This window comes from Solanum lycopersicum, chromosome 10, assembly GCF_036512215.1.
Source record: "Solanum lycopersicum chromosome 10, SLM_r2.1".
Classification (NCBI taxonomy): domain Eukaryota; kingdom Viridiplantae; phylum Streptophyta; class Magnoliopsida; order Solanales; family Solanaceae; genus Solanum; species Solanum lycopersicum.
The window spans coordinates 61699673-61727471 of record NC_090809.1 but is presented as its reverse complement, the minus strand read 5'-3'; the positions used below and the strand labels follow the sequence as shown (position 1 = coordinate 61727471).

The window sequence follows — 27799 nt, the reverse complement described above, 5'->3', positions numbered from 1 at the left end:
ATCAGAATCCACTAAATACTCGAAGATATTAAAAAGTGCCCACTTCGTAAACTTAAGGGACCAAAGTTGCTTAGTTAATAATTAAAGAAGTAGATTGTAACTACTACCAAAGATAAAGGACCATTCTTGTCAATTTCTCTCTAGAACTTGATTGATCTGCCTTTGTTCATTTGTTCGTTTACCCCAACTCACTATACCCACAAAATTCAATTCACCTTCTTCTCTCTAAGATTAGAAAAAAAAAATTTCTCCAAATTCCGCTTCAGATCTGTATCTGTGGAGGATTCTATATCAACCATGTACGGATTCGAAGCGCTTACCTTCAACATTCACAGTGGCTATTTGGAAGCCATCGTTAGAGGTCACCGATCTGGTCTTCTCACCGCTGCAGACTACAACAATCTATGCCAGTGCGAAACTCTAGATGACATCAAGATGCATCTGTCCGCTACTGAATACGGTCCTTATCTCCAAAATGGTAAGTTTCGTTACCTCTGATCGGAAATCCCTGATAGATTAGGCATTTTTGTTGTATTGATTGGATTATTTTGAAGTTTGACTCAGATGTATTAGTGTAGAGGTAGTTTGTTTCTGTAGATTCGTCATTAGCTTGAGATCAGTTAGGATCATAAATCAATTAAAGGATATGTTAACTTTCTCAAAAAAAATTAAATCAATTAAAGGCTCATTATAGATTAGGCACTTTTTTTTTGCTGTATTTGTATGGATTGGATTGTTTTGAGGTTTGACTTGGATTTGTTAGTGAAAAGGTAGTGAGGTAGTTTGTTTATATTGGGCATTTTATTGTATTTCGTATCGATTGGATTATTTTGAAGTTTGACTCAGATTTGTAAGTAAAAAAGGTAGTGAGGTAGTTTCAACATTTCCGGTCTGAGTTGTTGACCATCACCTGACCTCACACAGGAGGTCCCGCGCTGAGTGATGTTTATGTAGGTTCAGGATTAGCTTGGGATCAGTTTAACTCTTTTAAGTTTTATGTAGTATTCGTTGTGTATTATAGCTAGTTTAATGGAAAGCGATAACATGTTAAGATGCTGCTCCCTGCAACTAAGTACAGTCCGTATTTTCAAAATTGCAAGTTTCTCATCCTTATTTCGTGATTTCGTTGCTTATGATCATGAATATTGAAACCTCCTGATAGATTATGCATTTTTGTCGTATTTTATATTGATTGGATTATGTTGAAGTTTACTCTGATTTGTAAGTACAAGTTACTGAGGTAGTTTGTTTTTTTGGGTTCAGGATTAGCTTGAGATATGTTTAACTCTTATGTAATAGTCCTTATTTCAAATTTTGTTGCCTATGATTATAAATCAATTGAAGCATCGTGATAGATTAGGCATTTTCTTGTATTTGTATCAAATTGATTATTTAAAGTTGACTCAGATTTGTAAGTGAATGGTAGTGAGGTAGTTTGTTCTTGCACTTCAATTTTCGTATTGTTTTGTTGTTGTAGTGTTTCTGTTTTCAGCATGCTTTGACATGCTCTCTAACAGATTTTGCCATGACTTGTTCACTCATGTTAAATCTTTATTAGACCCTTTTTTTTTCCTTGAGCCGAGGGTCTATCGGAAGCAGCCTCTCTACCTCCAGGGTAGGGGTAAGGTCTGAGTACACTCTACCAGTCTACCCTCCCCAGACCCCACTTGTGGGAATTACACTGGTATGTTGTTGTTGTAATGGTAGCCAATATCCTAATATCATTCCTCAAGGTGGTTCTGTTTTCAGAATGTCTGGATTCCCGAATTTGCTGGCAGCATATATTAAAATGCTGCTTAAACAATGTTTTTGCAATTCTTGAAAATACATCTTTCTTCTGCAATGCTTAATACAGATCACTGTCAGATTCTTCCTTATTCTAGTTTTTTTTTCCTTATTATACTTTTGCAGAGCCTTCCCCTTTACACACTACTACGATTGTGGAGAAATGTACTGTCAAACTTGTAGATGAGTTCAACCACATGCTCTGCCAAGCCACAGAGCCCTTGTCAACCTTTCTGGAATACATCAGGTAAATATTCCAGCTAACACAAGATACGAAAAGGATTTGTGTCTTTAAGTTTCTTAACATCTACACCACTAGCTAACCTCTGTAGATAGTTGAACAGTCTCGCCATTCTTAGCATCACCCATGATGGCCCCATACAACAAAAGGGAACATAATCCTTAGTGTCCTCGCTGAGTTTAAATGTTCTTTAGATATTTGCTCATTGGAAGAGAGGAACTTGAGAGTCATTCATGTAAATGTACATTTTTTTCTACACTTGTCCCCGAAAAAAATCATCCTGTTCTAGATTCGGAAGTTTCACCTCTACGAAACCTCATATCTGAATAACAATGTGTCCATACTCTAAAAGCTAGATCCCTAGTCAATCTGTTTAGTTGGAACATTTTGTCTCCTTGTAATAGCATTGACAGCTTTTTGGATTTTGTAAGCTCTTTGATTGATAATAGCTTAGTACTCATGTAAAGAAACTAACTCTCTTTCTTTTACACTTTTTTCTTTCGCCTCACCCTGGTGCTCTTTAATGAAATCCTTTACTTCATCAAAAACAACAACAACAATGTATCCATTTATACTCCCTCTGTTCCAATTTTTGTGTTATGCTTTCCTTTTTAGTCTATTCCAAAAGAATGATACCTTTCTTTATTAAGAAATAAAATGATTTCTTTACACTTTCCATTTTACCTTTAATGAGATGATTATAACTATGACTTGTTTTAGACCAGAAGTTTCAAAAGTCTTCTTTTTCTTTCTTAAACATTGTGCCAGTCAAAGTGAATCACATAAATTGGGACAGAGGGAGTAATAAATTAAAGTCTTAATCAAATGTAACATTCTGAGCTTTCTCTTTTGGCAACATGTACTTGCAATAGTGTAAAAACAAAGAAAAGGATTTTTCACCTCCTGAATGAGTGTATGCATGGCCAAATGTAGGGTGGTCATATTATCCTTATTATTCTGATGCTAAGCATTTAGTATTGTAAGAAAATTTGCATAATAACTGGTCAGTATAGATCCTTAAATGGCATTATGTGCAACTAGCTTAGTGTATTACACTATTACCCACTTCTGCTGCATAATCAAATCTGAGTTTTGGTGTTTAATCATATGGTTTAGGTATGGCCACATGATTGACAATGTTGTCCTAATTGTCACCGGAACTTTGCATGAGAGAGATGTCCAAGAACTGTTGGAGAAATGCCATCCTTTGGGCATGTTTGACAGGTATTATTCCAAATGCTTGCATTGGATTATGAGAGCTAAATGAAAGCATGTATTGACTATTCTAATTTATTCTGCAGCATTGCTTCTTTGGCAGTTGCCCAGAATATGAGGGAATTATACAGGCTGGTGCTTGTTGACACACCCTTGGCTCCATACTTTTCTGAGTGCATTACTTCGGAGGTATCAAATGCTTCACCCTTTACTTCAAAACTTTGATAGATAATCAGTAACTACATGTTCTGTTTCCCCCAAAAATGTTACCTTATTCCTGTATTTTCTTGAGCATCGACCTTTTCCATGTTTGCTGTCCCTCTGAAGAAATTAATAAGTAAATGATTGTAGGCTCTTGCACTTCATAAGTAATTAACCAGGATCCTCTTTCCCACCTTTTACCAAAGCCTAGTATTCTTTCAAGATTTCTTGCAGTTTGAGGATGATACTTATCTTACTTTTGTATACTCCAAGTAGGTCTGGTTGTTGATAAGGGAATATCTTAATCCATGCATCAGTTGCTTTATCAGTCTGTTTCTTCCATTTATCAATGTTTTTGTTTTATTTATGTTCTTACTTTTGAGCAGGACTTGGATGACATGAACATTGAGATTATGAGAAACACACTGTACAAGGCATACCTTGAAGATTTCTACAGATTTTGCCAGGTACTATTTGTTTTAAAATTATCTATCATATTTTTCCTGCTCTACATTTTAATGAAGTTTAGCACTCATTTCACTTGTCTAATATGATTATTTACAGAAATTAGGCGGTGCAACTGCAGAAATCATGTCTGATTTGCTTTCTTTTGAGGCCGACAGAAGAGCTGTTAATATTACTATAAACAGGCATGCCACTCTTTTGGGATTTCCCGTAATCCTGCTGGATAAAGTTTATTATTTACCTTGTAATAATGCTTCTATTATTAACTCAAATATTTTCATTTGCAGCATTGGCACTGAGCTAACACGTGATGACCGCAGGAAGTTGTACTCTAATTTTGGATTACTGTAAGTTCATGTAGCTCAATCATTCATGTTCTTCATATGTTACATTACCTCTCTTTCTGACACTATCTATGCTAAATAGTTACCCATACGGTCATGAGGAACTTGCCATATGTGAAGATATAGATCAGGTATTGTATGACCAACTCTTGTTTATTTTTCTTGTTGCAGCTTTTACGCACATGGAATATTCTTTCCCTAGTTAAATAAATAGTTAGCTAGATAGGGAGATTCTTATTGTGGTTAGGTACTACATTGCATGCAGTTCTCGCCCTTTAAAAAAAGTGGTGAAGCATCATATAGTGCCTGGTGGGTTTAATACTATTTGAAGGGAGAGGATGAATAAGAGGAAGATAAGACAATTTGTTTGTAGATTAAAGGATACAAGCAAATCAATACTTTTGTTATGACCACTTAAATTTATGATGAGTTAATGACAAATTAAAATTAAAATTCTTTTGTTTTCTATCCTCCTTACATGGACTGTTGTCTTCTAATTGTCCTTCTCTTCTTGCTGTAGGTCCGCGGTGTCATGGAAAAGTACCCCCCTTATCAATCCATATTTTCTAAGTTGTCATATGGGGAGAGCCAGATGCTCGACAAGGCTTTCTATGAAGAGGAAGTGAAACGCCTTTGCTTATCTTTTGAACAACAGGTTTGTTCATTTGAGCAATCTTTAGTGTTAATCTTCAAAATTTTCCCACTCCAAAAACCTCATAAAAAGAGTCCCCCAGAGATATGCAGCAGAAAAACCTTTCAATCCGTCTGCTTCCTTATTGATACTCTTTTCTTTTGACTGCAGTTCCACTATGGTGTATTTTTCTCATATATAAGGCTGAGAGAGCAGGAGATAAGGAACCTAATGTGGATTTCTGAATGTGTCTCTCAGAACCAAAAAACCAGAGTCCATGACAGCGTTGTTTTCATATTTTAGTAATTTAGCCATATTTGAGATCATGTGCTCTCCATACTTGTCTGTAAATTTGATTTTCACGACCATTTGTTGATAACTATTGAGTTTTTTGGTTAAGAAGGCCAGACCCTACCCCTGTAGGAGGGGGGTTGCAGTAATTGTGAGGCCATTCTCTGTGGAACTAGCCATATCTCCTATGTCTTCCCTAAGTCATAGGACAATGGTTACAGTTGTACACGGATATTACCCAGTTCGTTTGCAACTTTTCCTAATAAGTCAATGTATGTTGGTATAATTGTTATCTGGAACGATACTTGGATTGATGTGTATCAATGTATCGCTATTTATTGAGTTCGCTGCTATCATAATATACCTGAATGCCTGATTTCATTGTTTGGTAACTCATTGAGCTTGAACTTGTCAAGTAGAATCACTAGACTTCATGTTGGTGTTGATATGTCCTTTCGAGATGATCTATTTCTTTGTTTAGTGCAACTCAAGACTATTGACACTATACGACCCTCTCCAGATCTCACTTTTGAGATTATACTAGGTATGTTTTTGCCAACTCTTGACTATCCCTTCGATTCGTCCTTTTCCCACTTTCTTAGTAAGAATCTTTTTGTGTTGTGTGCTTTATTTGAACCTTGTCTATAATTATAGATAGCAATATTTTGAATCTTTCCTTTTCTGCTCTTTCCATGTACCAATTAAGTATAAATACATATAGAAAACCAAATGAAGAAAAAGAGATGAAATCAAGAGTTGTTATTATTCCAATTACACTTGCATAAATTCTTTCCCCAATATAAACCAATTATTCATTTATTCTCTTGAAGTAGGCAAAGCTCTATGTTCTTAACACAAATGTAAAACTCTATTTGGATCAAACTAATGTTAGAATTGTCCAAATCAAAATCACACCTCCAACAAAGATCTTGTATGCAGATATAGTAACCCTGTATGAACTGTTTGAATCATCCTTAGTAGCCGGTCCCGGTGTCGGAACAGGAGTTGCCGGTGCAGGGATGGGAGTTGCCGGTGCCGGAGCTTCACCTTCGACGGTGATGACCAGCTTTTGGTTATGGTCAGAGCAATGTGATGGAAAACCACAAATGTACCATTTTTTACCAGGAGTGGCTAATGTGATCACATCATGACCAGAAGTTAATCCTCCACTTGAAGGGATTATGCAGTCTTTGAAAGATGTTTGGTTCACTTTGAACACATTGTGATGCCCTTTGGTATATTTAAAAACTACAAGAGAAGATAGAAAAAATAGTTTTCAAGTAATAATTCCTTATTATAAGTAAACTAATTGAGAAAAGGCATTTTCTATTTTACACGGTTATTAAAAAATCATATTATTTGATATGGGATAGAGGGAGCAAAATATTAGGAAAAATTACATGAATTAATACATTTTAAAAAATAATTACTGATTTTAGAGATACCTTTTGTTTATTATCATTTACAGCAATATTGTGATAAATCTGTAATATGTGTTAAAAGTGAATCATGTATGCAATATATTTGAATTATAATTGTTTTTTAAATATATTATGTTTGTTTGGTAAAAAGATTGTCATATTGTATTATAAGTGTATTAAATGTGTGATAAATGTATTATCCATCGTTAAAACTTATATTATACGTGAATAATAAATTGTTCTTTGTAATATGTATTAAACTTATATTATAAATGAATTAAAAGTGATCAAGTGAAAAAAAATATGTTATTGCTTTAAATGGTAAATATTTTTTTATTATAGTAATATTTATGTAAGTTTTCCATAATATTACTATGTAAAATAGAAAGTGTCCATCTAACGTGGGACAGAGGGAGTAAGAACCAACAAATTCGAGTTGCTTCTTTTCTTTAAAGGTCATACACGATATAAATTCAGATTAATCGGCTAATGATTTTCAAACACCAAATGGTTATTAAAGAGGGGGGATTTTTATATAAATAGTCTATCAAATTAATTGTTTACTTTTTCTATATTATAATACATACCTAATGTGTCTCCAACCTTGAAATTTTTGCCCTTGGCCCAAGCTTGATAATCAACATCAATGGTCCATCCTTTATCACCTCCAACCCAATACTCCGTTGCCGGTAGCGGTGCCGGTGCCGGAGCTCCGGCTTCGACGGTGATGACAAGTTTTTGGCTATGATCAGAACAATGTGTTGGAAAACCACAAATGTACCAATGTTTACCAGGGCTAGCCAATGTAATAACATCATGGCCAGAAGTTAAACCTTGACTTGGTGGAGGAACTATGCAATTTTGAAAAGATGTTTGGTTCACTTTGAACACATTGTGATTATCTTTGTTGTACTTGAAAACTACAATTACAAAGAATAAAAAAAAAGATTCAAAAATAGTTTTAAGGCCTATAATAATCGTCACTCAAAATAATAGCTGATAATATAAGAAACTACAGTAACTTAAATTCATTATATATCAAGAGTAATTGCGTAGGCTAGCCACTTTTCATCATTGTAACCGAAAAATAGTCATTATCGTGGAATTTGATATTCTAATGGTTAATAATATCCCGGAGTTTTAAATTTCATGACGATAACTATTTTTCAATTATCTAGGTGGGAGGGTTGAAAGTGGCTATGTGTGCAATTTATTATACCTAATGTGTCTCCAACTTTGAAAGTTTTGTCCTTGGCCCAAGCTTGATAATCAACATCAAGGGTCCAGCCCTTTTCACCACCTACCCAATACTCAGTTGCCTTTGTAATTTCTGGCAAAAATCCTAAAAACCCAATCATAAAACAAAAAATAATTTTTGAAGCCATGGAAAAAATATTTTCTTTAAATAAAAACTTTTTGGATGTGTTGAAGAAATAAGAAAAATTTGGTGTGGCTATTTATAGCAACAAAATTTATTGAGAATGACAAATTGATTTCATTGAATTCTAAGTACGTGAACCCCACTAAATTTAACAAAGTCGAAATATTCCATTAATATTCTCGTAAATTTCAAAGATGATAATAACTATGTATTTGATTTACGTAAAGTTAGGAATCCTTTCGTCTTAACCAGAAGCTTCGATCTTGATAAAATACACATTCACCTGCTTAATATGTATCAATGTAAGATTAATGTATAATTCTATAAGTTTCAGCTCACCCATTCATTATTTCACTTTAAGAGACGTATACGAAAGAAACACGATAGATAATTTAAGACGACGAGTAAAAAGATAGAAAAAATGCAAAAGAGTGTGTGAGCATAAACGGACTAATATTTCTTTGATTTCATCTCCAAAATACATGTATCCGCTTGCTGGTATAGTAACAAGGAAAAATCCGAAAACAATCAAAAGAAAAAAGCTCCAAAACATAAAAGAAAAAAAATCAGGAAATGGCCCAGAGGGCAGACTAATCTACACAATAATATTTCATCAGCAATACAAATTATTAAAATCAACAGAAAAAGTATCTCATTTCAATGACCACCATATATGATTCAAGAATCCTCCAGTGACATATTAGACTCACTTGGCGCTGGCGAGCTGAGTGCGGATGGTCTTGGCTGCAGACACCATGTTTTGTAGGGCTGGCTTCACCTCGGTGTACTTGCGAGTCTTGAGACCACAGTCGGGGTTCACCCACAAGATGTTGGTGTCAAGGACTGCAAGCATCTTGTTAACTCTGTCGGCAATCTCTTCGGTTGATGGTATTCTTGGAGAGTGGATGTCGTACACACCAGGGCCGATACCAGCTCCGTATTTAACTCCCTCCCTGAAAACTGAGAGAAGCTTCTCATCAGAACGTGAGTTCTCAATGGTGATCACATCAGCATCCATGTCGATGATGGAGTGGATAATGTCGTTGAAGTTGGAGTAGCACATGTGAGTGTGGATCTGTGTGGTGTCCTGGATACCGACATTGGTGATTCTGAAAGAGTGAACGGCCCAGTTCAAGTAGAAAGCGTGCTCAGCCTTCCTAAGAGGCAATCCCTCTCTCAATGCAGCTTCGTCAATTTGGATGACAGTGATACCGGCCTTCTCCAAATCCTCCACTTCATCCTTAATGGCCAAAGCAATCTGGTAGCAGGTCTCAAACCTGGAAAAAGCAATAATGGTGGTTAGTGTCGAGTTAGCGTCGAGTTCATTACACATGAACAGAGACCGTTTAAACATCAAATTAGGAGTAGGGTGCAAAAGATACCTAGGTTGGTCATTTCTGACAAAAGACCAGTTGAGAATGGTGACAGGGCCAGTAAGCATTCCCTTCATTGGCCTCTTGGTCATCTCTTGAGCTTTTGAGGACCAGAAGACAGTCATTGGCTTAGGGCGGCTCACATCACCATAGATGATTGGTGGCTTCACACATCGAGATCCATAAGATTGAACCCATCCATTGGCAGTGAAAGCAAAACCAGAGAGCTGCTCTCCGAAGTACTCAACCATATCGTTCCTCTGCATACATCAAAAGCATTGAGACTTACTAAACCATAATTTTGCATGCAAGTGTGTGCATAAGGATACAAAAAACGCAAACATGTATGGAAGTAGAGGTAAGCAGGTAACTGCCCTACCTCAGGCTCTCCGTGAACCAAGACATCAATGTCAAGTTCCTCCTGGAGATCAACAACCTTCTTGATTTCCTCGGTGATGGCCTTAACATACTCCTCCTCAGAGATCCTGTTAAAAAATGAATTATGAGAAAAGATATTCAACAACACCAACAATAACAAGCAGAAAACAAGGATAACACTTACTTCTTGGCCTTGTATTCACGACGAACTCTCCTGAGCTCCACTGTCTGGGGGAAGGATCCAATGGTGGTTGTGGGCAGGATTGGTAGGTTAAGCTTCTTTTGTTGGGCATCAAGTCTAGCACTAACATTTGTAGCACGGCGGTGGTCAGATCCTTGAAGAGCAGCAGACTGAGACATCGAGAAGAGCAAAAGGTAGTAAGTACAATATAATTACAAGTCATTAATTAAAAGACAACGTCATTCAGTTCAACACTTACAGCCTTTTGAACAGCTTCATTGGTCACTCTTGGGGAGGACTTCCTGGAAGCTTGAGCAGCAGCATTAGCAGAGAAAAATGCCTGAAAGACAACAAACACATTTAGACGATATACAAAAACTCTGTCAACCGTTATAGTTAAAAAAAAATCATTTTTCAAAGACTTATAGTTAAGAACAAACTATATACCTCATCCTTGGCACCAGACAATGCCTTGGCCAAAGCATTCACTTCAACAACCTTCTGGGCAGCAAATGCCAACCATGACTTGATTTCATCGTCAAGTTTTGTCTCGTTGATCAGATCAACAGCAGTGTGGAGTAGGGAGCAAGATGTAGAGGCAACAAGCTTGTCTGCAAAATTGAATATGATAAGGAATCATCTTCGGTGATAAATCACCAACAGGATCACTACCAACTATCAAGTGATGAGGTAGGAAAATGCATTACCTTTTCCTACAACTCCCTCAAGAGTTTGCAGGAGAGCAAGAGATGCAGCAAGATCATTTGCCCAGATGTTCCTTCCGTCAACCACTCCTGCAAACAAGTACTTGCCTGAAGGGAAGCTACTCTTGATTAACTCAAGGGTCTGAGTTCCACGGACCAAGTCAAAGCCAAAGGCAGTAACTCCCTTCAAAGCAGTGAGGGTTTTGAATGCCTCGGCGGGAACATCAGCAAAGTAGGTCTCAACGAGAACATTAAGGCCAGATAGAGATGACTCGAGATCAGCATAGGCCTTGGTGAATGCTTCCAATTTGTGAGACTCTAGATCCAACACAAGTGTGGGCTCATCTAACTGGATCCAAGAAGCACCAGCTGCCTTCAACTCAGCGATAACTTCCCTGTATTCACAATTTTATGTTAGAGTTTGCCCATTCGGATATAGCATACTGAGGGGGGGATACTTACTTGTAAATTGGAAGGATTTTGTCCAGAAGTGACAAAAGTGGGAAAGATTTGTCAACACCCTTAGCAGGCTTGGATAGCAACAAGTATGAAACTGGACCAACAAGAACTGGAACAGTGTCTACTCCTTGCTGCATGAGTAAGAATATCAAGATCAATAATCAATTATCTAACATTCTAATTCATGCATAAGACCAACAAGATTTAACTATATAGTGCAATTGGTGCAATGATCTACCAATAAGATCTATGTCATGATGATGAAAGATCACAATCATTACATTTCATTCAAATAGTCCAAATACCATTCATGTATAATAAAACTGAAAAGAATATATAGCAAAAGACACATACCGCCTTGGCCTCTTTGTACTCATTTACTGCCTTGTGGGAAGCATATGAAAAGTTAACATCAGGTCCCAACTCAGGGACGATGAAGTGGCTGGATCAAACAAAGAATTCACATAAAATTAGTACACAAACAAGATAATCACGCCTAGTAAAAAGGTTGGTAGACGTAATTGATGTGTCACTTACTAGTTGGTGTCGAACCACTTGGTCATCTCCATAGCAGGGACGGAGGCATTTCCTCTGGCCATGGAGAAGTAAGTAGCGAACTCAATCTCACCACCGGTCCAGTTGTACCTAGATGGGACAGCACCAAGCATTGCGGTTGTGTCGAGCACCTGATCATAGTAAGAGAATGTGTTGCTGGGGATGTACTTAATGCCAGTATCACACATCTGCTTCCAGATGGATGACCTGAGGTCTGCAGAGACCTTCTTCAAATCCTCAGCACTGCTCTTTCCATCCCAGAAAGACTCAAGAGCGAATTTCAGCTCTCTCTTTGGGCCCATACGGGGATATCCAACAACATGAGATGCCATTTTTCTGATTCATACAAAACACACAATCAGGCACAAAATCCATCACTAATTATAAACCAAACTTATCTTGATCCAAACACTTTGAACAGACATTCCACCAAATAGACATAAATAGAACACAATAGATATAAAGGATTCATACCCCTGACCCCAATCAGCTCGAAACTACGTTGTTCCAACTCCTAAAGATATCCTTGATTACTCGTAAGATCTAAAAGATTCATACAGCTAACCCCAAACTATGTTGTTCCGCCTCTTCAAATTATCACTGATTACTAGTAATATCTAAGGTTTGAAACTATGTTGCTCCGACTCTTACAATCATCAATGATAACTCATCACATCCACCAAAAGATAACGCATTTTTGAACGATCCAAACACCGACAACATTTTTAAAGAGTCCGAGCAATATAGGTTCAAGATCAAGGTGGTTGATGTAGATACTTAAAAACCTTCAACAAGATTGATTCTTTTTAATTTATAGTAGGTAGTTGAGCATTTTGACACATTGTACTAAACATACACTTAAAAAGTACACAATTACAAAAAAACATAGCTTGTCGTTTCTCAGTACAACAAACAAACAGTGAATCAGAACTTAAACAGAGCCAAATTACAAAATTCCAAACTAAAATCATCACTTGATTGAATAACACACTCATTTATCAGTCATATAAGCTCAAAAGCATCAGATCTGATATACATTACTCCATACAAATTGGATCACAACCCCGCTAAATCAGATCTAATCAAACCCTAAACACCTCATTACAGATCTGCAACTCCATATTCCAGATCTAAAACTCAATTCCAATGCATACCCAGAAACAAAAACCCCATATCACAGATCTAAACCTCAATTCCAATGCATACCCAGATACCAAAAAAAAAAAAAACAGAGCATCAATGAAACATGAACAACACACCCCTAACCAAACTAAACCATAATTGGGATTGAACAATGAACACTAAATCGACATGGGTTTCATACCAATAGTAGTAAAAATGCAAATCAAGCAACACCTGAGTAAAACTAACAAAAAAAAGATCACAGAATTTTGAGTGATAAAAGAAGTAGTAAAAGCACCCAATTTGCAAATGATGAAATTGGTGACTGAAATACTAGAAATGAGATTGGTTAGCAATGGCAAACCGTACCTTTAGGAGAAAAAAAAAGTATAGAACCGGTGAAGACTGGTTCTTGTGTGATGAAATTGAAGAAGAAGAGAACAGAAGGACGCGAGTTTGAAGCGGAAGATGACTGAGTTTATATAGAAAAAAATGTTAAAGTTGGTAGCTTTTTGTGGTAGATCTACTCTATACAACTTGATTTATTTTTTAACCTATAGTTTGGTTACCCAATAGCGAAATCAAAATTTCAACTTTATCGATTTTTTTTAAATTTTTATTTCAACTTTTTACTCGTTTTATATTAGTTAATCGTTTTCATTTACTTTCGAATAAAACTAATTGTAAAGATAATATAAGAAAACATTAATTGAGGTAAGATGATTAACCGATATGATACAGTTATTTTAGGTCAGATGAGACTATTTTGTATGTTGAACTTATCAAAATTTATTGAACTAGACTAAATTCATGTCTGGGTTATTAGGTTCGTCTCTTTTTGATAGATATATTTCATTTTTAATATTGTTCCAAAGTTGAGATATATATTTCTATTTTTTTTATTCCTTGTTTGTATTGATTTTAGATCTGATTAATTTAGATCGAAAATACTTTTTTGCTTTAAAAAAAGTTAAATACTCTTTATTGAAAGTGCATTCATCATCACTGAAATTGAGGCTATTTATTAAGGGTGATAATTAATTATATGTTAAATGATAGATCTATATATTATTTTATTCTTTTCAAATTTTATTTGTAAATTTTTATAGATTATATTATATATATATATATATATATTGTTGTTAATTTTATAACTCATTTTTATAATTAAAAAAAATTGCATTATTTTAATTATTTATTGTAAAATTTATGAAAGTGGTAGACTTATACCTGACGAGAAACAAGGCTTGTACCAACCCCGGGAGTTGTTGAAAAAATGAGGTGGATTATTAAAATATTAAATATGAGATGCAATTATTTTTTAATCGAAGATTTTAAATTTATCAAAAAAATTTATGTAAAAGTGTAGTTTTGAAATAATGAATTTTATAATTCATAAATTAAAATATAATCGAGTATTAATACGAATAACGAATAAAAAATTAAAAGAAATGGACTATTTTATTTGGCGAAGTGTTGAAGATGAGTTAAGGTGGCAGAAGAAGTTGTATGTTTTTTTCCACACAGATTCAGATAAATAATTAGTACACAAAATCATTCCATCAATTTTATCTTTTTTATTAACATAGAATTTAAGAAATATTTTTTTAATATTAAATTTAAAATATATTAAAATTCTATTTAGAATGAACATTAAGTTACAAATAATATAGTGCATGTATTATGTTCCTTCGTAATAATTTCCCTCTCAGTTTGTAAATTTCTTGTAACTAATATTACAAGTTAGTGAAATAATTTATTGATTTGTTTCGATATTTCAGATGAAAAATTAGAATTAAAAGATTGCTTAACAAACTTATTTAATATTTTTAAAGTAAAACAGAATTAAATAGTTAGGCAGATGTGCATAATAATTAGGTAAATAGTTATGATCCCCTTAATATACTTATGCTTACGTTAAATTAAGAGATAAAATAATTGAAATAAGTGAAGTATAATTCTTTACTACAATAAAATCACTTCTTGTTTGCTCTAAATGTATAATTCTTCGCTACAATAAAAAATATAATTGTCTTTTCCAGAATTTTAAAAATAACAAATAAAAGTAAAAAATTATTTGAAAATACTGAATAAATAAAAACGAAATAGAGTGAGTGTTTCACTCTTGCTTTCCTTGTCCGTTTTCATCCCTATTAATTTTAGGTCTAGTCCAACGTTAAATGGAGAACTTTCGCATATAGTCACTCAAAAATAGCTTAATTATATTTCGTAGCTATAATTTGCTAATTACGATTCATAACTATATGTTATAGGGAGGAGAGTGGCGAGCGAAGTTGAGAGAGCAATGAGAGTGGTGAGCGACAGAGGGCAGAGAGCGAAAGAGAGGTGAAATGTATATGTATATCGGCTAGATAATTGTATATATGTAACTGGTATACATATGTATTTTGTATATATATGACGAGAGAGATTGGGAAAAGGGAGGAGATATTCGAGCAAGATTGGAAGTGGGAGGAGAGAATCCAGAGTGAGATGGCAATAATTTGTAATTCGCATCTCATTTGTATAATTCATGGGTCTGTTTGTACAATTCACGTGTTTTTGTATAATGAATACAAAGTCAAAAATTATACAAATATGATAAAACTCGGAATATGAATTGATACAAACATAAACATATGAACTTTATACAGTTATAAGATTATGTTATACAAGTTACAAATATAATATATATTTTATACAAAATACAAAAATATTGAATGTATATGGTGATAAAACACAAAAAAAAAAATTAAAGGAAATCATCGTCGTATACAAATATAAATCATTGTATACAAATACAAATCAAACGAAAAATTGTTCGTTGCGAATTATACAAAAGCGACTAATAATACAAACTCGAAGTCAACCCACGTAATTAATGGTTGATGTTAATCGTCAGTGATAATTATAGCAAACTATAGCTAAAATAACTAATTAAATAATGTAAATTTGCTTTAACAACATAATTTTTCCTATGTAAGCGAAAGATGCTACAAAAGAGCAACAATAACAACAATATTTATTATATCTCAATCTTAAGAAAAGGTGGAATTAACTACATATATCATCGTCTTTATTCATCTCCCTCCAAATAATTAAGTTCGTCTTGATCTAATATTTATACTATTAATTTATTTAACAGTACTAAAATTACTTATGAATTTACTTGGATACAACGAACATTCAATCAAATGTAAATATACTAACATGATTAAAACTTAATCCTAATTAATTTGATATTATATACTATATATTAATATTTAATTATTCATTGCTCTTAATCCCATACATAATTATCTTCAAGACCTTTGCCTGTCGGTGCATCTTACGTTAATATAATTAGACAGTTCATGATGTGAAGTTTTCCAACATTTTAGTAAAACAAAGTCAACAATTAATATATACATCTTGCCTTATAATCTAAGGAATTCACATTACTATACAAGATCTGAGATCTCACCCCCCATGCCATCATGCAAGCAAATTTACCATGATTTTTTTTACTTCGCAAGTGATTACGAGTATTTCAGAATATGATACGTATTATTTTTTTGTATTATTGAATTATGGCGGATTTAATCTTTTCTTTTTTTGAACGTGGGTTTGAAACTTGATTGCTTCAAATTTTTATGACCAATTTAATGTTTTTTTTAAAAAATACATATTTTTTTATGTTCTGTTTAAATTTTCTATTATATTTATGTAATAACTCATGATAATAGTTTAGTATTCTTCTTTTGTTTTTTTCATAAAAAAATTTTGAACGATTATAAAATCTTGTAACATTATTTACTTTTTCTTAGAAATGGAGAGTTTTTAACTATAACATTTAGTTGAACACTTCTACAATTACGATAAATTTATATTTCAAAACCAAACACCTATAAACTTAAAATCTGAATTCACCATCAAAACTTGTAAACATTAAATGTTCACTTACACCTTAAAATATAAACTAAAGTACGCTCCTAAAATGTGTGTATCATGTTTATGCCTTATACAACTTTTTTTTTTAAATTTTAATTCCTTTTTAGTTTCAATTTGAAATTCACTAGTGCAAAATTAAAAGGTCAAAAAAAAATTATCAAAAAATTAAAAGAATATATTAAATTTATTTAACCAAAAGGATTCTGATAAAATTGACTTGTTATTTTAAAAAAAACACACAAAAATCACTACTCATCCAAAAAAAAATATTTTTCCTTAGATCGCTGCGCAGCGATTTTTTTTTAAAAATTTAACATATGTTGCAGGGGCAGATCAAATGTTAGACCAAATTGCCTGCCTCTATTAACTTTTTTAAGGAAAAGAAAATCTTAGCGATTTCAATTAATTTTTTTTTTTTTGAGAAGTTGCACTCTTAGTGACATTAAAAAGAAAAGATTAAAAAGAAAAGATCACGATATCATTTTGTCAGAAAAAAATCGCTTCATCAAAAATAATTATACCCCTTTAATTAAAAAAATTGACAGATTCTTTCGAAATTTTTAACAATTTATTTTTACTTTTTTAACTTCAAACTCTAAAATTCACTCAACAATTTAAAAACTTATAAATCCTTTTCAAACCGCCCTCTCGTACATGCACATATATATATAACATATATTTTATTATTATTATTATATATATAATAGTAGCCATTTAGTTTCCATGTCAACGTGCATTTGCAGCCGACAAAAAAAAATTCCTATTGTAGTTCGATCGATGAATTCGAGCCAGTAAAAAAGTAAAAAGATAAAATTTTTTAAAGGAATCTAAGAAAAAATATATATTTTTTAAAAATTGAAATTAAAATATATTATGTATAATATTTCAAAATTAATACTCAATAACATTGACATATTTATTAAAAGATAATAAGATATCAAATATAATTTTCTAAAATACTAAATTGCAGTGTGTGTTTATATAAGCAATAAAATCTTAAAACCTTTGCAACTTTTATATATATAACGCCATAAAATTCTAAAAATCCTTCCAACTAACATATTCTTGTCTCCTTTACTACTAAATATAAATTAAAATATTTAATTCAGTACAACCATATATAATACATATTATTTAAATATGTGTGTCATTTTCAACAATATGTACTAGACACCGTACTTTCATTCATTTCAATTATACAATCGTTTATTTTCCATTATTGAAATCATAATCTCGCATTGTAAAGTCGAAGAACTCGCGATTACCAACTTTATCTCATCGTATAAATTGAAAATCAAACTTTAAAATATCGAGCAATATCACACTGCTATAGTGTATTATAAAGCGTTTTAAAAAAAATTACATATTAAAATTTTAAAATTGCACCTTAAACGTAAACATCACTAGTTGACCTTTTTTTACCTGTTCAGTGTTCGATATTGCATTGCCTCTTTATGATAACAACACATCTAATATGATTTTTTCAATTCGCTCACAAAATTAAATATAAAATTTTTAATTAAAAATAAAGAAATCTCGAATCATCATATTAGAACCTAACACATCATGTTGGTAGCCAAGTGAGTTGGTAATATTATTAGTTTTTATTTAAATTGTTTCTATATCCCGTTAAATAATTTTCTTCTGTGTTTGTTTTATTTTATTTTTTGATATGAGGAATCTCAGATGTGTTGGAGTTGATGCTTGCCACTATATGGCCATCAATGTCAGATATTTTTGGTGGCTATCAATAATTATATTTATAATAATAATATTGATAAAAATTAAATATTTTTATCTATCTCGCTATTTTTTTATATCATCTTTCATATTAAACGAGCCATAAAGACTTGACTTTAATTTATTACTAGAATAATATAGATTATTTCTTTATAATTTAGTGAAATCATGCAATATGAGTGGTCATATCTTATTCAACAATAATTGATAGCTAGAGAAAAAAAAACTTCAAAAATACTAATATTAAAATTTAAGTGCATTAGTAGTGAGTACAAAAAAGAGAAAAAATTAAATATTCAAATATTAGATGGAATCTTATAGGTAAGTAACAAATAATTAACATGTTATTCATCAACTATAAATTAAAATATTATTAGTTTAGTGTTTTTTTATAAGCTCCAAAAGAAGGGGAAAAGACAAAAAAAAAATCAAATTATATATATAGTGATGATGTATTAAACATGTTAACGCTATGGGATTTAGCAAAAACGATTAGAATATATATATGAAATGTTAATTTTAAATTAGACTTCAATGTATCTAATTAGTTATATTAATTTAATTAATTTGTTTTTGGAGAAGTACCAAGCAAGGTGTGATTGAATATTCAAGTAATATGTACTTTTAAATATCATTTTTTATTTGCAATATTTGATAAATAATATGGTGCAACGAAATGTAACGGTGTTTATAGTTTTTTTTTTTGGTTGATTGTTTATTGTCTCAAAAAGTCATTTTTTTAATAAAAAATAAAAATAAAATTAAATATCATGAATTTAAATCTTAGATATGGAAAAAAAATTATTCTAATTTGGAATGTTTTCTTCTTTAATTGTATGCTATAAATCTGAATTAATTAAATCTCAAATATGTCTTCTCACCTATCATAATATATAGTGTATAAACCATATATATCGGATTTCATGTTGATATATAAATTTTTAGAAAAATTAAAGGAGATAATATAATAAATAATTAAAATTATATTTTAAAAAAAGAGATAATATAATAAATAATTAAAACTATATTTTTACAAATTTTAAATTTTTAGATAAGATAATAACTTATTTCATCACGTTAGAAAGCAAACGTTTTAGAGCCTGTTTGGCTTAGCTTAAAAGCTGGTCAAACTGACTTAAAAGTTGGTTTTTGACTTATTTAACTGTTTGGCAATATTCAAAATAGCTTATTTTAAGTTAAAAAAAACTTATTTTAGCCAAAAGTTAAAAGCTGGGGTAGGGGTGCTTTTTTTTTTTTAGCTTATAAGCTGTTTTAAGTTGACCACCCTAACATCTCTTTCTTTTATTTTTGCCTTTCACGTTTGGCATAACAACTTCAGCACTTTTATCCAAACGCATAACTACTTATTTTAAAAATAAGTTTCAGCACTTTCAAAAGTACTTTTTTAAAGCTGCTTTTATTAAGCCCATCCAAACGGGCCCTTAAGCTATTTTTGTCTCTTTTAAAAATTGCTTTTTTTAATGATACTCCAATTCTCTCTCTTTCTTTCTATTTTTTTTTCCTAAAAGAAAAAGAATTGAAATCTATACATTGATTGACATATTCTTTTAAATAGTACCATCAAAAGATACATGAATTTATAATAAAATTTTACGGTGATTAAAAATAAATTATAATCACAAATAAAATATAAAAAAATATAAATTTATTGATAAATATTACGGACATTAATTTATTTATTCTTTGATTTTTCTTTTCTAAAAATTTTCTTGACTCAAGGGGACATTAGGACCTCCATAGAATATATTTGAATGGATATTCTTGATTTTGTTTGTCAAGAAGAGTCACACATGTTTTTCGATGTCTTTAAATATATTTCAGAGTTTATGAGGATGTTTGTTAAATATATTATTCATTATATAAACATAAATCAGGGTTTTGAATGCAGTACTATCATAACTAAATTTAAATATGATAGAGTCCTAATTGAAATCGAATATGTCTGATAAATTTCCATAAAATTATCGTTTCTACATGTACAATACAATGCCGTATGGAAATAAAAGGCTTATCATATATCATATAATAATACGTTGGACCCAAAACCAATAGAAAATTTATATTTGGAGCAAGCAAATCATTTATGTTACTATATAGTCAAATTTCACCAACATTATTCAAAGAGTATTTGATCCATAAAAAATAATTACACATAAAAGAGACGTATTGAGATATAATATAATTAACTTGAATTAAGTCATGTATAATTCAAAGTAAGTTGGTAAAGATTAGTGACATTTTATGTGTTTTTTTTTATATACAATTTTTTCTTTCCCTTTTAGTTTGAGGGGTTTGGTGAGGTTGGTGAAAGTGATAAAATCATATATATTATATGTTTTTGTATTCAAAATTATGTTCACAAAGTAAAGCATAAATGGATTAAGAGTCAAATGAAAGTGAAGTATATATACATTGAGTTTACTTACAAATGGAACTTAAATAGTCTGTTTGACCACGAAAATTATTCGTTTAATATTTTTTTATTTTTGAATCGATATCATATTATGATATACTCTCAATTATAATTTTAAAAAAGTGTTTCAAACCTTTTTGCCAACGTAACTTCGTATTCATAAATTTCGAGTAAAATACTATCTTCTATCTTTTGTAATTGAATTTAATTTCATTTTTAATTTCGAATAAAATGAAAAATATTTAAAATCTATAATTTCTTTTTTATGTGGTTGTTGAGAAAAGAGACAATTTGACGGATAGGTTGAGTGTGGGACATTATAATTAGTTGGTTGGTAAAAATACGTGGTTTATATTATATTCAAAGCAAGTGGAATATGACACATCAATTTAATGATTTTAATATATATATATATATATATATATATATATATATATATATATATATATATATATATATATATATATATATATATATATATATATATAATAAAATGTCAAATTTTGGTTATCTAACAAATGTTGGTTACATTAAATTAGGGTGTATATGGTATGAAATAAAAATTTATGTAAGATAAATGGTTAATTTTTTAGTGGTTCGTATGTTTATAGAAAAAATATTATCCAGAAGCAATTATATATAGTTTAGATAAATATTATGAGAGAGCACAATATTACAGTGTTGGGTTGGGTAGGGGGATCAGAAGAAACGATTAATAACGGAGTCTGATGATAGTTGTGGGCGTATATATACCCACATCTATTTTTACTTAGCTACAGAGTGTAATTTTTAACACCCCTCGAATGCGTGTAAAATTAATATCACTTAATATAATTTATTTATTCTATTTCAACTAAAAATGTCATTTTTCTTGATTCTTAAGAAACATGTTTATACAAAAAAAAAATATTATTTTCAAAAGTGTACATAAAAATTTTTTTTAAAAAAAATTATAAAAATATTTTCTTCCGCACCAAACACGGCCTAAAAGGTACAACAACAATACAAGAAAAAAGTTAGATAAGTGGACGATAATTTTGTAGGAATGGAAAAGTTACAATTATATAAAACCTAACACAACAATTTACCGTTGATGGCTCGACGAATCACTTAATTATAAGATAAAATTTAATACATCAAGTTGTCTTTTCATATTCGATCAAGTAGTTCTATCAATGCTACTCCTCCGAACTCTTGACGATTTTTTATTCACATGACTTCTTTTTTTCACACTCCCAATAATTTCGACTTCTTTAGTCATTTTACCGTACGATTTCGCGATATTCATTTCCAATTTTGCCCCTACTTGTTCTTTCACTCCATTACCTTGCATGATCACCCTAGTCAACCCTGAATATTTCAACGATTCTGCGATACGTAACGGACTAACACCTTTATTTGTCCTTGAATCAATGTCTGCACCTTTTTTAACTAGTAATTCAGCTACATCAACATGTCCAGATTCAACAGCACAATGTAATGCACTATATCCATCTTCATCTTTTGCATTTATATCAATTCCATTTTCTATTAATGTTTTTACAACTTCTATTCGTCCTTTGAAACTAGCCCGGTGCAACGCGGTCCAACCATGTTGGTCACATCCGTTGATGATGGCTCCGTTTTCGAGGAGACGTTGGATGGTTCTTACCTCTCCTTTTCGAGCCGCCACACATAAGCTATCACCTATAAAGATCGAATTCAAGATTTAGAATCACTAGGTAAAACTCGTCATATAGGTTACTTTTAGTCCTATAGTGGAGGAGAACGTAAGTGAAGTTGAGTTGCAAAATAAGATTACATTTGACTTATTATCATGGATCGAACTGTATAAAGAATTTCTACACTATCAGCAGATAATATATCTTATTTTTCAAGTTATTAAGGGATTTTTTTAAGGAGAATTACATGTGGTTATTTTTCAGGTGATCTAATAGTGTAGAACTTTTCTACACTAAACTGTATAGAAATTCTTTTGAAGCGAGGATCTATCAGATACAACCATTCGACCCCATCAAAATTAGGGTAAAGTTTATGTATATCTTATCCAGGTTGGAGCTAGCCCGGGGTACATCCGAACCCCCTTCGGCAAAAAATATTACTACATATATGGTTAATTTTTTTTAATATGTATTATAGTAGATTGAACCCCTTGCAGTTAGTACGTATGTCTAGTTCTTCAAATTTTGAACCCTCTTATTATAAATTCTAGCTCCACCACTGATCTTATCCTCCGCCGGATCATACTTATGAAATTATACTAGATATATTATGTTTTAGAGTTAACAAATTTACCAATATATAACGAGTGAGATTAGTAACCTTGAAAAAATTGAGGCAAGTAACATGTTACAATATGTTAAAATACATATAATAGTAAGTCTATATAGAGGATAATGTAGTTAAGGGGTTACAAGTTCATCCAACTCAATAATTTTGGTTCAAAATCTGTATTATACTGTATATATGCTAAAAAGTTCACTAAAAAACACACATAATATAGTAAAATTTTGAACTCGAACTCATAATATTCAAATACTAAATCCGTACCTAAACGTAGAGCATCGAAAAGCTTGTTATGTCCATGTTCAGCAGCAACATCATAAGCAGTTTTCCCATATTTGTTACGTATATTTTTCTCAGCACCTTTTTGAATTAATACGCGTACCATATGTTCATCACCTAATGCAGCAGCAATATGCAAAGGTGTATCACAATTCCCCTCGTTTCGCGCATCAGCTCTCGCGCCATTAGCCAGTAAAACACGAACACAATCTCGTCTACCTTCCTCCACCGCGATATGCAAGGCTGTGTTACCGTCTTTCGTTAGTGCATTCACATTAGCACCATTGAGTAAGAGTAGTTTTAGTACTTCCAAATGGCCATTTCCAGCAGCAAGATGTATTGGGCCTGAAGCAGAGTACTCTGTTCTTTCAGTTTTAGCCTTTTTTGCTAATAAAAGCTCAACAATTAAAGACTCTCCTAATGCTGCTGCTGCTTCTAATGGGCTTGAACATGATCTACTATGGGCCTCAATGTTAGGCCCAAATTCAAGTAACAATTGGACTAAATCAGCCCTACTTTGTGAAATAGCCAAATGTAATAATGTTTTACCTTCACAGTCAACTGAGTCAACAGGCTTGCAATTATAGTCACTTTTTTCTAAAACTTCTCTAATTTCATCCATATAGCCTTTTTTAACAAGATAGCACAAAACAGGCGAACCAATAAACATTACTTTTATAGCACTATCAATGAAAACTTGTTTTTTCTTTGTAGTGAACCAATCAATCGGGACCATATCTAAGGAAGTGGCCTTGTTGTTAATAGCTGCTCCTGGGGCCACAACACTGTGCAAAAGGAATGAGTGATCAGAGTGAGGGAAAGTGCTTGGCAGAGTTGTGTTTGGAGGGAGACGGTAAATTATCTCCAAAGTGATTGTTGTTAGAGGAGAGATGATTCCCGATTGAGGACGGATCGCGTAACGTGTCTTGTTTACTGGCTGCAGACGGAACGCAACTGGCATGGTGTACATGACGTTACGCAGGGTTAGCGCACCTGAACACCTCTGACCTGGTTCAAGTCGTATTGTAACCACGTTCGATGGCTCCAGAGTTAGTAGCCTATCCATCTTCAAACACGTGATTCTATAAAATTAGACAAGATTAGAAATGATCACGTTCACAGGTTTCCATCATGGAATTTGGAGAAGGCAAAAAAAAAAAGGAATTTTGATGGATTCGTGAGAAGTGAAGTAAATATTATAAGAGGAAGAATAATTAAAGTGGCCGGCTATAAATTAAAGATATAATGCCATTTGTTGGTGTTAAGTACAATGATAGACTTGTTCGTTTTGGTGTCTGACTTTGTAAATTTTAATAATTGGAAATAGTTGTATAGTTTAATTTTTTATAAGAAAAAAAAAAAGAAAAAGGAAAGCTACTTGAAAGTTTACCCATATATTAAAAAAAAAATCAAATAATTATACGTAATATATTCAGTAAAATTCATAAGTTATTGAAAAAATATGATTTACGCCGAGTTATAGACCTCACTCCTACATCAGATAGAAAAACTGTTTTCGCAGAATTTCACAGAGAAAATGAAGAGGGATTAGAAGTTTTATTTATTATTTATTTTTTGTAGAAGTCGTTTTCTTTTTGGCATAGATCAAAGCATTTTGTAGCACAAGGTAAACAACATATTTATTAGTTTATTGAATTATTTTATATTTTAAATGGCATTGTTTCATGAATAAGTATGCTAGTTTTGTACTTTTGGGAGTAGATTAAAAATTTATTTTATTTCTGTGATTTTATACAAGGAAAGGAATTACATAAAGTAGTAAAAAAGGTTCAAATGTATCTTGTATGTTTTTGCCTCTTGCACTACTTTAAAAAAATGAAACTTCTGAATTCTTTGAAAATTAGTTTGTCACAATTATTTTCGATAGACTCTTTTATGATATCTTATTGAGAAGTCAATTTTTTTTTGGGGAACTTTCACATATAGCCACTTAAAAATAATTAATTACTCTCTATAGCTATAGTTTGATAATTACAATTGTAGCTACATGTTATTTGGAGGAGAGAGGCAAACGAGTCTGGGAGAGAGAGGCGAGAGAGAGGGGAAAAGAGTGGGAGAAATGTGCATTGTATATGTATATTGGTTAGATAATTGTATATTATACATATGTAATTGTATATATGGCAAGAGAGATGGGAGAGGTAGGAAAGAGGCGAGCGAGACTGGGACAGAGAGGAGAGATGAGAGAGAGAGAGGACAGAGAGTAGGAGAGAAGTGAAATGCATATGTATATAATTATATATAACTGTATATTATACATATACATCTGTATAAATGGCAAGCGAGATTGAAAGAGAGAGGAGAGAGGCGAGCGAGATTTAGAGAGGGAGGAGAGAGGCGAGCGAGAAAGGGCAGAGACTGGAGAGAGGTGAATTCTATATGTATATAGGCTAAAAAATTGCATATTATACATATTTATTTGTATATCCTGGCGAATTATACAGATACAAACATGACTATTTATACAAACTCGATGTCAGCCTACGTAATTAATGTATAATGTTAGTCGCGAGTGGTAATTATATCAAACTATAGCTATGATGAGTAATTACATAGTATAAGTTTGCTTATCCGCGTAATTTTCCTATTTTTTATGGGATATTTATACAAATAATCATATTTATTATTTGCTTTTTTTAGCCGCTATACATAAATTATCGACTCATTATACACAACCATACACATTTTATTCATGAATTATACTTATATTATGCATTTATATACTATTTTTAATCAGTTGGATCATCGACTATATTGGTTAATTTTCCTTTTTTTTTCTTTCTAAGAACATCTTTGAAAATTCGTGTTTTTAATAGTGTTGCTTAGCTTTAAATTAAAAAAAAAAGTTTTAGCGAAAACAAATAATTTAATAATTGTAAATAACTTGTTCAAGATCGAACGAGGTATTTTTTATTTTTCATATTCGACAAAGGAAAAGATTAAGAAATAGAACAAAGTAAATATATTTAGTTTATACTTTATTCTTTCTATGATTCTTTCATTGGAAAAGCTAAATCCACATAGAACAAAGCAAATAATATAATCTTGAACAACTCATGAAAATTATACCTTTTGTCTCAAATTATTTAGTTCGTTAAAAAATATTAATTAAAAAAGTATTTTATTATGACTGTAGTTTTATTATTTTTATTTATATCTTAAAATATAATATCAATAAAAATATAGGAATGGACTTTTAGACGTCTTAATTAGATGCCTCGATTCCTCAATGTCTTACGTGTTTTCTTCAACCTTGCTATTATCCTTCATATCAAAAACAGATAATTTGAAACGAAAAAATTACTTAAGAGTGTGTATTCTAAGATTTGCTTGTGTCTTTTAGTGTTATTATTGGATCATCTTAACTAAGCTAATTTAGTATATATTTCTTGTAGCTAATACCCATGTCATGACATTTATTGAAACAATTTATTATTATTTTTTAAAGAAAATTCATTGGTGAATCCAATGCTTAGAGGCCCCTCTTCTAATTATTTTATCTATTTTATTTTAACTATCGTTTTAATTTAAAGAAAAAATTAAATTAAAATAATTATCACTATGAAATTTGAAACTAAAAATTGATATTTTTTTCCCAATTATATGTATCTTTAACATTAAAAAGTAAGTAGTTCTTATACTACTCAATTTTGGAAAACATTTAATAAATATGGATAACTTAGTAATTATACGTTCTATTTTATTTTAATAGATGTACAAAAATTTAAAGCGATAGTTAAAATAAAATGAAACGAGTAACTAATATTGCTTGATGAGTTCTCTTTTAATTTGAAAATAGATACTATTATATTCTTGACATGCCATTTTAGACTCTCAACGTAAATGCCGGCTAAAGTTTCGAAATTTACTATTATTAAGAAAATAATTTAATTGTGTTACTAATTACAAGGGCTATTTTAGTAAACAATATTTTGAAGGCAACTTTCACATATAGGTAATAAAAAATTTATATTTGTTTGTATGTTATAGCGGACATATAATTGTATAATTGGCTATACATATACAATTATATAATTGGCTGGCCTAAATTGTATAATTCGCTGGTCTCGCTATACATATATAAATTGTATGATTCGCTGGCCTAAATTGTATAATTCATTGGTCTCGCTATACATATATAATTGTATGATTCGCTGGCCTATTTTGCTACAATTGTATAATTCGCTGGTCTATTTCACTGCAATTGTATAATGTGCAATCGTATAATTCGCTGGCCTATTTCACTGCAATATGTGTATAAAATTTGTTTTGCGTACAAATGAATCGAAGTAAAATATTTGTATATTATATAATTGTAAGTGTATAGGAAGAAGATATATGTGTTTCTCTCGCCTTATACAA

At 31.5% G+C, this 27799-nt stretch overlaps 4 protein-coding genes across 5 annotated transcripts; 1 reads left to right on the top strand and 3 right to left on the bottom strand.

Moving 5' to 3' along the window:
- Positions 1-114: 114 nt before the first annotated feature.
- LOC101264386 (V-type proton ATPase subunit d2) lies at positions 115-5515 on the top strand. The gene is made up of 10 exons (XM_010313895.4): positions 115-478; positions 1912-2032; positions 3143-3250; positions 3328-3430; positions 3829-3909; positions 4007-4092; positions 4195-4254; positions 4334-4382; positions 4772-4906; positions 5054-5515. Exons 1-10 carry the CDS (start codon positions 298-300, stop codon positions 5183-5185), a joined length of 1056 nt encoding a protein of 351 aa, XP_010312197.1. The 5' UTR covers positions 115-297; the 3' UTR covers positions 5186-5515.
- Positions 5516-5959: 444 nt separating this feature from the next.
- On the bottom strand, positions 5960-8112 carry LOC101264477 (blue copper protein-like). The gene is made up of 3 exons (XM_069290391.1): positions 7814-8112; positions 7182-7514; positions 5960-6421 (listed from the first exon to the last, which is right to left on the bottom strand). The coding sequence occupies exons 1-3, from the start codon at positions 7977-7979 to the stop codon at positions 6051-6053; spliced, it is 870 nt and encodes a 289-aa protein (XP_069146492.1). The 5' UTR covers positions 7980-8112; the 3' UTR covers positions 5960-6050.
- A 297-nt stretch (positions 8113-8409) lies between these two features.
- Positions 8410-13277, bottom strand: ER69 (5-methyltetrahydropteroyltriglutamate--homocysteine methyltransferase). Of its 2 annotated transcripts, XM_069289681.1 has the most exons (12): positions 13117-13277; positions 12950-12991; positions 11608-11961; positions 11425-11512; positions 11074-11201; positions 10615-11006; positions 10355-10518; positions 10167-10247; positions 9911-10077; positions 9728-9833; positions 9358-9608; positions 8412-9252 (listed from the first exon to the last, which is right to left on the bottom strand). In XM_069289681.1, exons 3-12 carry the CDS (start codon positions 11955-11957, stop codon positions 8682-8684), a joined length of 2298 nt encoding a protein of 765 aa, XP_069145782.1. In that variant the 5' UTR covers positions 11958-11961; positions 12950-12991; positions 13117-13277; the 3' UTR covers positions 8412-8681.
- Positions 13278-21867: 8590 nt separating this feature from the next.
- Positions 21868-24778, bottom strand: LOC101263773 (protein VAPYRIN-like). Its single transcript, XM_004249325.5, has 2 exons — positions 23402-24778; positions 21868-22537 (listed from the first exon to the last, which is right to left on the bottom strand). The coding sequence occupies exons 1-2, from the start codon at positions 24480-24482 to the stop codon at positions 22011-22013; spliced, it is 1608 nt and encodes a 535-aa protein (XP_004249373.2). The 5' UTR covers positions 24483-24778; the 3' UTR covers positions 21868-22010.
- Between the last annotated feature and the right edge of the window lie 3021 nt (positions 24779-27799).